Source organism: Nylanderia fulva, unplaced genomic scaffold, assembly GCF_048542155.1.
Source record: "Nylanderia fulva isolate GAGA-0341 unplaced genomic scaffold, ASM4854215v1 Scaffold804, whole genome shotgun sequence".
Taxonomy (NCBI): domain Eukaryota; kingdom Metazoa; phylum Arthropoda; class Insecta; order Hymenoptera; family Formicidae; genus Nylanderia; species Nylanderia fulva.
This window is the reverse complement of record NW_028190922.1, coordinates 28,079-38,335: the sequence shown is the minus strand read 5'-3', so window position 1 is coordinate 38,335 and position 10,257 is coordinate 28,079. Positions and strand designations below refer to the sequence as shown.

The window sequence follows — 10,257 nt, the reverse complement described above, 5'->3', positions numbered from 1 at the left end:
TGTTTGGGGGAGCGAGGGCTTTGTTTTTAATAGGTAAAAAAATTTTTATAAAAAATTAGTTTTAAAAAAAAAAAAGGGGCCCAAAATAAAACTTAATGTATTTTTTCAGGGGGGAAATTTTTTATTTTGCGCGCCCCCCTTTTTAAAAATTTACGAGGAAAAAATTATTTCCCCAAGAACATTGAACCCCCCCCTTTCAGGGGGGAAAAAAATAAAATTTATTTTTTCCAAAAATAAGAGGGCCCCCGCCCCCCAATGCGGCGGCAAAAAAATCGAAAATTTTTTTTGGGGGCGCGGGGAAAAATTTTAAGAGACAGAAGACCCGGGGGGGTTCGAGAAAAAAAAGCAGCGCGGGGGGGTTATGGGGGGCGTTTTTCCCTTTCGGAGCGAGGAGAGAGAGTCGAGGGGGGACAAAAAGGGATTCAGCGGCGAGAGCGATGTGTGGCGAGAGAGCAAAAAAGGGGTCGCGGGGGAAAAAGGTCGGGGGCTCGAGTGGGAGAGAAAAATTGGGGGGGGAGAGGGATGGGGGGAAAGGGGAGAGGGGAAAATTTTTTTTTTTAAAAAAATAAAAATTTTTTTTAATTTTTTTTTTTTTTTTTTTTTTTTTTATAAATTTTTTGTACTTTTTTTTTTTTTTTTTTATACATTTTTTTAAAAGAAATAGGGGGGGGGGGAAAAAATTTTTTAAAATTTAAAAAATTTTTTTTATTTTAAAAAAAATTTTTTTAAATTTTTAATTTTAAAAATTTTCCCCCGGCTTTTGGGATTTCCCGGGGGGTCCCCGTGGAGGTTGCCGGCCCGGGGTTTAACCTCTATTTTGTGTATGTGCGTGTGTACTTGTACAGGTTTCAGTAGAGAAAAAGGCCCCCCCGGTTTTGTCATTTTTGGGTTTTTTTACCGACCCAAAAAACCCTTTTTTAGGGGTGTAAATAAAAAAAAAAAAAAATAATATATGTAAAAAAAAAAAAATATAAAAAATATAAAATAAAAAAAAATAAAAAAAATATAAAAATAAAAAAAAATATAAAAAATAAAAATTTTAAATTTTATGTAGGTGACGGCGAGAGTGAGGGAAAAAAAGGGGGACGAAAGAGGAAGAGATAGGGTTGCAGGGTCCGACGATTTTAGAGGGGGGGGTCGCACCCCCAAAACGCTGTCATCAAAACTCGGCATCTGTGCTTTTAAAAATTTTTTAAATTTAAAAATATAGTAATTTTTTTTTGCATATTTATATATACTCACGCCCCGAAAAGGGGGAAAATGCGTGGCCGGGGAAAATTTCGTAAATTCCCCCGGAAAAACGGGGAAAAGAAAATTGTGGTGCGTCAACAAAACCCCGAGGGGGTGGCTCTCGATGGTCTTTTATCGAGATGAATCTCCCCCGTTTTCATGAAAAAGGGCATACAGATTCCCCAAAACCCCCTAGGGACTATGCCTTTTGGGCAACGACTTTTAAAAGGGGACCCTGTTTTGGGGGAAAAAGGGGGGCAACGGGGTCGTATGTAAAAAAAGGGGGGATTTTACGACTCCCGAACAGCTTTTTTGTTTTTCGTACCCACTTTTGTGAAATTTTTTTTCCTCTTCTTCTTCTTTTAAAATCATCGCATATCATATCACCCCCCCTCATAAACATCCTTTTTGATCTTCATCGACGTGGGAAAAAAAATGACCCCATTCCTCAAAAAGGGTTGTACGATTTCCCCCATCCCTGTCATAGTGGGGGGCGTACATTGCCACATCGCTGTCGCTGTCGTTGTCGCGGAGATTTTTTTTACCCCCAATCTGTCGTCGAGTGGGGGATCATTCCATTCATCGTCGAGATCGTGATCATAAAATTGTCGCTCTCACTTTAGCGCTGTTTTCTCCTTTTTTATTAAAAAAAATATTCACCCCCCCAAACTATGCGGGGAAAACCCGTACTATGACCCGGCAGTGGCATCGGTCCTCATTAATACCCCGATCATCCTTGTTCTTAAATTTTGGGAAAAATTACCCCCCAAAAATTTCCCCAATATCTCCGAAAGATGATCTTGGGCCCGAAACAAAAAAAACGGCTGTTAAATATCGACATTTTTTTCACCTTCCGCAAAGGGGCATTTTAATATCTACTCTCAAAAAACCCTTGACAAAACCCTTACATATTTTTGTACAATTTTTAATCAGACAAAAAAAATGGGTTTTTCAAAAGTAACCCCGGACGATGATGATGATGAGGGGACGATGGGGAGGGCCCCGGTTCTTTCCTATCGACCCCTCATTTTTTTGGCCAAATAAATGATGATTTTGTTTTGCAGGGGCCCCCAGGGGTAAAGGGCCCCTATCCAGGGCGGCAAAAAAAAGGGTTTTTCAAGTAAAATATTGCAAAATTTTTTTAGGGCTGTTAACTTTTGGGGCTCGCTTGGTTTTTTAAAGTTTTTGTGCTTTTTGGAAACCCCCCGGGGACTTTTAAAAAAGTCTTCGTCTTTTTCCGGAAATAGGCAAAATCTCTTGTATGCAGTTTTTGCCCCCCAAAATTTGCGATTTTTTACGAATTGCAAAACCGAAGTCACCCCCTTCACGTTTAAAATGAAAGGGTTTCTTTTTTTTATCATAGCTTCCAGAGATGTCTATCCCCTCCCCCAAAAATTCTCAAACACCTCGAATGATTTTTTTCCGTTTTTCCCCTTTTTTTAAGTCGGGCCCCTCATTGCACTGTTTTAAAGTTTTTAAACCCCAGTTTTTTTTTCCCCTACATTCGCTGAAAACCTAAAAAAGGGTTTTCTGGCCCCTTTTTGGGGGTTTCCCCTCCACGGCCGATTTTAAGTTCGAGGAAAACGACGATAGTAAAAACCCCGGATCCGTCTTTTATGTTTTCCAAAACGTCCCCCAAATGCTTAGGGGAAAATCCGCATTTTTTTAGAAAAATTTCGGAAATAATTTAATTTTGGGGGATTTAAAAAATGAGAATGTCGGAAGCCTGAAGTATTAAAAAAACATTCTTCTGCACCCCAAAAGAGAGAGCTTTTCGCCGCCAGGGGTACTATCCCCCGGAAATGCATCGGTCCTCATTTTATATCCCATCATCCCTTTTTCTTAACTTATGCAATTGTAATTCGCGAGAAATTTTTTGCCCCCATTTTCCCCTTGGGGGTAAAAAATTAAAATATCGTGTAATTTTTAAAATTTAAAAAAAAAACCCCATTCCTTTTTCCCCCCCCTCGCAAGACCCGTCACAAAAAAAGGGAAAAACATTTTTGCAATTGTGAAGCCTGCGTTCCCCCCCCCCCTGATATTTTTAAAATAATATCAACCCGTTTTATTGTCGGGTGTCCATGGGGCCCCGGTTTTTCGCGGGGAATTTTTTTTCTTTTCTTCGGAAAAAATTAGTTTTAAAAAACCCCCAAAAACCCCCTTGTAATAGATATCTGAATGTCGGCGCCGTAAAAGGGCAGCCATTCGCGGGGAATTTTTTTAAATTTTTTTATCTTGGGGGGAATTTTCATATTTTTTGGGCGGCGCTCGATCCAAAATTTTGGTTTTGCGGCAGGGGCCCCTTTTAGAAAATTTTCTTATCTGGCCCCAAATTTGATCCTTACAAAGAAGCCGCCTTATCTTTTTGGGGGGGGAAAAAATTTTCTTATCTTTTTGGCAAAAATTTTTTAAAACCACAAAAAAAGCCGCTTATCTTTTTTGGATTTTTTCGAAAACTTAGATTTTTGACTCCCCCTTTTCTTATCTTGTTTAGAAAAAATTTTATATCGCTCAAAGACGCCCCCCATCTTATCTTGTAAAGAAAATCCCTTATCTTATCTTGTAAAAGAATCCCTTTTTCTTGTTTATAAATAAAGTAACCCCGATCCCGATAAAAGGAACCTGAGTATAAGATAAGTTTTTTGCTGAAAACCCCCTTCCCCCCCGTGACGTCCACCCCCCCTCTCGCCCCCCCTTCCCCCCCCCCCCCCACCCCCCCTCATTTCCCCCCGGGGTTGAACCCCCCTTTTTATTTTCCATCATGGCACCCCCCCCCCCCCCCCAAATTTTTTTTTACTAGTTTTTGATATTTTTAAAAAAAAATGGGATGTTATATATTTTTTTAAAAAAAGAATTAAATATGTGAAATATTAAATATGGGGATTTTTTAAATTTAAAAAATTTTTTAAAAAAGCAATGTTTTTTAAAAGGAAAAAACTGAATTTTTATAAAAACATTTTTATTTTTCCACCCTTTTTTGAAAAGGCCCCCCTTTTGTTTAAAATGAAAGGGGTTTGATAAAGCGGGAACAAAACTTTGCCTAGGCGCAAAACGTAAGAAAAAAATTTGATTGGTCATAAACGTATACCCCAAGAAATTAAAACCAAAAGAAAAAATTTTTTTTTATATGCTTGGGGGTTATGCAAGATTTTTGGGTTTGGTTTTTAATTCCCCTTTTTACGATCACAGCGCTCTGAGGTTTTCGGGGGATTTTGAAAAAAATCATGACTTTTAAAGCCCCTTCCCCCCCCCAAAAAGAGTTTTTCCGGGGGGTGATAAAACCCCCGGGGGTTGAGATGGAAAGGGCCCCCCGATTTTTGGGGTTTTTTACCTTGTTTTTAAAATTTTTGTCGTTACTAAGTTTTGGTCTCAAACGTTAACAAAGGGTAGAAATAAAAAAAATTTAAATTGTTATTTTATATTATTTGGGTATTTACAAAAATTCAATTTTAACAATATTTCGAGTTTTAAGGATTTTAAAAAATTTATAGAAGGGGCTAGTTGTGACAGTGGCCCAAACTTACCCCACAACATAGTTAAATAATGTATAATTTAAAAAATTTAAATTTTTGTTTTTTTATTTTTTAATGGGGCAATAAGCAAAAAAAAAATAGAGTTTTACAAAAAAAGGAAAAAATTCAAAAAGCTGCAAATGCCATTTTAAAAGAAGGAGAGAGTATAAGGGCAAAAAACTGATGAGCGTCAATTCCAAAAAATGACTTTATCCAGATTTGGAAAAATTTAAGTCACATATTATAATAATGTAAAGGTTAATTTCATTAAAATTATTTAAATAAAAAATTTATTTTTCAATGATTTCCTATCTAATTTCAGTTTTAACTCATTGCCCAAAATTACCCACCCCCCTGTCTCAACTTACCCCACTAGTGGGGCACTTGGAGAAAATTGTTTTGCCTTTCATTTGAGATGTTTTTCCTTTGTTGTGATTACATATTTAAAATTTTTTTAAAATCTAAATCGTAAGCAGGGTGAAAGAGTAAACGCGGATGTTGCTACGGAAAAAAAATCTGCCCAAGGCAATATTACTTTTGGTATACTAAAAATTTTTTGGTTATATTAGGAGTCAGTAGTTATACTAGGGGGTTCTAATCAGGTCCTTGAGGGGGGGGCGGGTGCGAGGTGCGAGGGGGTATGAGTCACGCGGGCGGGGGGTCTTATCGCAGAAAGTTTATCTTATAGCTCAGGTTACCTGATAAGAGGTCATATACCTGATAAGGGGCTATGTTACCTTATACGTTATAAAAAAAAAGAAAACCCATTCCAGCGATTTTATTAAAAGATAAGATAAACATTCCAGCAATATCTTTACAAAGAAAGAAAAACCCATTCCAGGATATTAAGTTTTCATAAACAGATAAGATAAGATAAAAAATTCGGGTAATCAAATTCTAAGAAATTAATGGCCCCGTGAATCCAGGCTTGGATCGAGCGCGACAATTAGAATTTATTACAGCAAATATTATTAAAAAGGGCTGCTGTGCGACAATCAGGAGGGGGGGGGTTTGCGTTTCTTTTCCTCATGCGTTATCGTTATTTTAAGAAAAATCAAATTCTAAGAAGGGTGCCGCTTGGTCCGGCGCCGACAATCAGTTCTCTGAAAATCTAAGATAATCAAATTCTAAGAAGGCGTGCCGCTTAATCCAGGCTGAACGTCGACAATCAAGGGGGTTGATACATGATCTCTACGTTATCTGTATATTTCTAAGAATATCAGCGGGTAAAGTTTCGGGGCGAACCAGTTGCTGCCTGCAACCTCGCCGCTTGCGGCCTCGCTGCCCTTGCGACATGTTTTCGCGGGGGATTGCATTTCACCTTCGCGGTACCTCCCCCAATAAGCGGCGGTTCTTTATTGTTTATCTTAGGAAGAAATACCAGCGCCGATAACCAGCGGCTGCAGGAATTATTATAAACAAAACAAGCGGCCCGAATTCTACGTCATCTAAATTTTTCTTGTTTGTACGTTGACGAACAAAGGGTTGATCGGGATATATAATAAGGACCTAATGCCGCCGAGTCATAGTACGGTGACCATTGGCGAGCGCACGCTCTCTTCATTCAAGATGTTTGTAATACTATCAAGTGCTGTCCGACATTCTCAGTTTAAGTGCCAAACTGTTACAATATATCGAAGATTGTTTTTACTGCAAAAGTGCGGCTATTTTGTAGAGTATTTATGGGACAAGCTTCCGGAGCATATCAAGACGAATCCGGAGGTTCAGACATATCGTCCGCTGCCTCGAACATTACAATCGGCCTGTGGGATGCGAACGCATATTGATGGTCTAGCACCGATGGTCAGGGATTTGCAGCGAATGTCAGCGAAAATAGGATGAGGTTACAAGCGTAATATAGTGCAAATGAGTGCCAGACATTAAAAATGGAGAAAGCGGTAAAAGATCATTCGAGGTGTTATGAGAATGTTGAGAGATGGTATATGACATCTCGAGGCATGCTATGATGAAAAAAAAGATAACCCCGTTTTCATTTATTAAAACGTGAAGCGGTGACATCAGTTGTACAATTCGTAAGAAATCGCGAACTTGGGTACAAAAACCGCATACAAGAGATGTTGCCTATTTCCTGGAAATGCACGAAGACATTTTAAGAGTGACTGGTGGGTTATCCAGATGCACCAGATCGTCTAAACGACACAAGCGAGTCGCATGTTATCAGCGTCGCTACAAAATTGTGCAGAATATTTCACTGTGGACAGACCTTTATTTTGCGACATGGATATGCCTTCACACGTTGTCATGCAAAACACAATCATCTGATTATGATTCGGACCAAGAACTAGAGGAGTCAGTATGAGAGAACCGAGGCCATCACCATCGTCAGATTACTACTCGCAGCCTATTATTTTTGCTTGATTAAATAGGTGTACAACATATGCGAAGAGTTATAGCACGTGTTTATGAGATAAGTTTATCAAGCGTGGAAGAGAGGATGTAGTAAATGAGTCGAGACATATTTTCACGAGGTGTAAACAGAACAATAATTAACTGCTGCAGCGGCTGCTCTTTTATGATCGATCATCTTTCTTTCTGAGATAAGTTCGATTGCATGTGAAGCACAAAGAGCTGAACGGGATATATAATGAGGACCCTGATGCTGCCGGGCCATAGTACCACTGGCGATCATAGAAGTGAGTGAATTGTTTTTTACAATTAAAAATGGAAAAAGGCGAGCAAGAAGTGATGGTGATCTCCGATGCTGATGAGATGAAGGTAATCACTATATCCGACAGTGACAAGCGACAGCAATGTCGAAATGTACGACCCTGAATATGATAGGGAGAGCCAATATCATCTTAGATGATATTGAAGATATGGAGGTTAATGTACCCATCGTTGAAGAAGACAATGGTAATGATGAAGAAGATGATGAAGAAGAAGAAGAAGACCAACCACTGCACGACGATGGGTACGACAGTGGAAATAATGTTCGCGAGGCGTACCACTCGCGTACGTTAGACGTACGGACCATCGCAACCCTCGGCGAAGAAACGTGGGTATGCGTTATAACGGCATACGTCTCACCAGGGGGGTCAGTGAGAATCTGCATTCCCTGTTTTATGAGAAACAGGGAAAGATTCGCGACAACCACACTAATGCACAGGCACGTGACGATGCGGTACAGAGATTGTACCGCATCTTTATTGCATCGATTGTTTGGAAAGAGTGTTCGTACTCTTCCTGGCCAACTTGTGCCCAATCTGTCAAGGCTGTAAGTATATATCAAAATATATATATATAATAGTAAAATAATTTATTATATTTTCTATGTGCAGATGCCGAGGCACAGTCTGACAGCGATGAATTGACTGCGATCCCCTCTCTCGCTGTCGCCGCTGCAACACACTGGCTCTCTCTCGCCGGCTCTCTCCGCTGTCTCTCGCCGTCACCTGTACAATTACATATATATTAAGGTTTATTTTATATTTTTTTATATTTTTATATTACACACACACAGTAGAGAGGGTTTGGAGTCAATAAATACCGCGAAAGTGACGAACCGTGGGGTCCTTATCTCTACTGTAACACATGTCACAAGTACACGCACGCACACACACGCACATACACATACACATGAGGTGTAAATCCGACCGGCAATCCTCCACGTGGTACACCTTGGGTAACGCCAATGCTGGCGGTAATGTAAAAATTATGAATAAAATATATTTATTATACAAAAATATTTATTATTTTAAAAAAAAAATGTTTCCTATCCTTCGATATCCTTATAAAAAATAGCGGTAATGTATAAAAAAAAAGCGGTAATGTACAAAAAATAAGTATAAAAATTATGAATAAAATATATATTTATTAAACGAAACTATTTATTAAACAAAAATATCGTACGCTGCAATAGCGGAAATTCGTATAGATCCCACAAGCGAAAACCCATGCTGAGGTAACATCCGCTTTCCAGAGCGCGCAGCATCGACAGCTTCTTAAACTCGCTCAACAACACGTGTGGCATTCGCCATTGTATCTTGAATATGTTGATCACAGGCTCCAGTGCAGAATCTCCATACAGGCAATTATTGTCGTTGCGCGATCGTATTAGGATCAACTCATGACGCGCATTAATCAATACTCGTTTGTAATCATCACAAAATCTCAGCAACATGTAGAGCGGTACGCAGAAATTGAAGTGTCCACTCGCAGAAATCGGATCACTCCAGCCGGCGTTACTCATAACCATGCTTCTATCGAATGATATCGTTACATAGTTTTTGAGCAAACTTGTTATTCCTACATTTCTGTTGCGATCAATCTCCACACCATCGAGCTCATAGCGAATTTCGTCAAACATGAATGCGACACAATTATTTCCCAGTGTCACATTGGATCCCTCAATTGGATGGTTTATCTTCAGTTCTCCCTCGATATATAAGAAACTCTCGTACGGCAATGTATACAAATCCTGTTGTTGTATGGTTATTCTTATCTCATCTCTGTGACCAAATGTTGTGTTGGCAAACGGGTTGTATGTGTGAGTCTCAATCTTGACGATGCGATCGTCAAAGACTGGTTTTTTCTCGATGTTGAGAATCTCAGTCATTGTTCAGATGGCACGCACCGCAAATCCCAAAAATTGTAAAAACGCAACGTTTGACGAGGTGAGTCTCTTCTTCGTGGTTGATTTGATATTAGCGAATGATGTTGCTGCTAGCCTGATTGTGTTCTTTGTGTCTTTTTTCAACACGAGCATCCCGCACGAGGTGTTGCTGTCGCCCGCCGTCGTACGTGCAATCTAACTGTTATCTCTTCGCCTCGAAAATCAAGCAATTGTCCTTTCTGGTCAACAACGCGTAATACTAAATCAGTAATGCTCCGTACGAAGACCGGCAGGTAAATGATCTGCGCCGGCGTTTCCGATATCTTATATCCTGGTGGTACCCTCGGTGAAAATTCATGTATCGTGTGAACGAGTTTACCGTTGCTGTATGCACCCGCGGTCACGTCACACTCTATGCGGATAATGTTTACGTTGATAATATTAATCGGCATGTCCGATTCGTACCATTTTCGCGGTTGCATATGATTCGAGAATCCTAGCAACGATCCAATGTTGTTGGGCATGCTAAAGTTTATTCTGTATGCACATTTAATCTCGCTTTTCATCGTATTGTAATTAGCGCGAAGCACAATTGGGTAATCTTCATCGTCGACACCTTTATCACTAACAGCATTATGTTTTCGGGAAAGTGCGCGTTTCAAAAATTCATGTATCGCTTGCAGCTCGTACGATCCCTCGGAAATCGTAATTTCCGCGTCGTCTTTGCCGTAGTAAAATTTATTATTTGAGGAATTCCCATTCGATATAATGTGATAAGTTTCGAAGTCTGCCAGACCGAACTCGTAGTCCGCATCGCTCAAATCTATGGGGGAAAAGTAGGTCTCTGCGAGGACGCTACTCTTCCCAGTCAATGTTAGTGTTAGCGACATGTTGACAAAACTGAGTTAGATAACGCAATGTCAGTCTTTAAATTCGCGGCGA

The 10,257-nt window shown here is 39.6% G+C and overlaps 1 protein-coding gene across 1 annotated transcript; it reads right to left on the bottom strand.

The window, feature by feature from the left end:
• Positions 1 to 8,586: 8,586 nt before the first annotated feature.
• On the bottom strand, positions 8,587 to 9,318 carry LOC146719961 (uncharacterized). Its single transcript, XM_085489362.1, has one exon. The coding sequence runs from the start codon at positions 9,316 to 9,318 to the stop codon at positions 8,587 to 8,589; it is 732 nt and encodes a 243-aa protein (XP_085345488.1).
• Between the last annotated feature and the right edge of the window lie 939 nt (positions 9,319 to 10,257).

What these genes read in the sequence shown, in the direction of transcription:
- LOC146719961 (XM_085489362.1), bottom strand. Translation starts at nt 9,318, where the DNA reads ATGACTGAGATTCTCAACATCGAGAAAAAACCAGTCTTTGACGATCGC.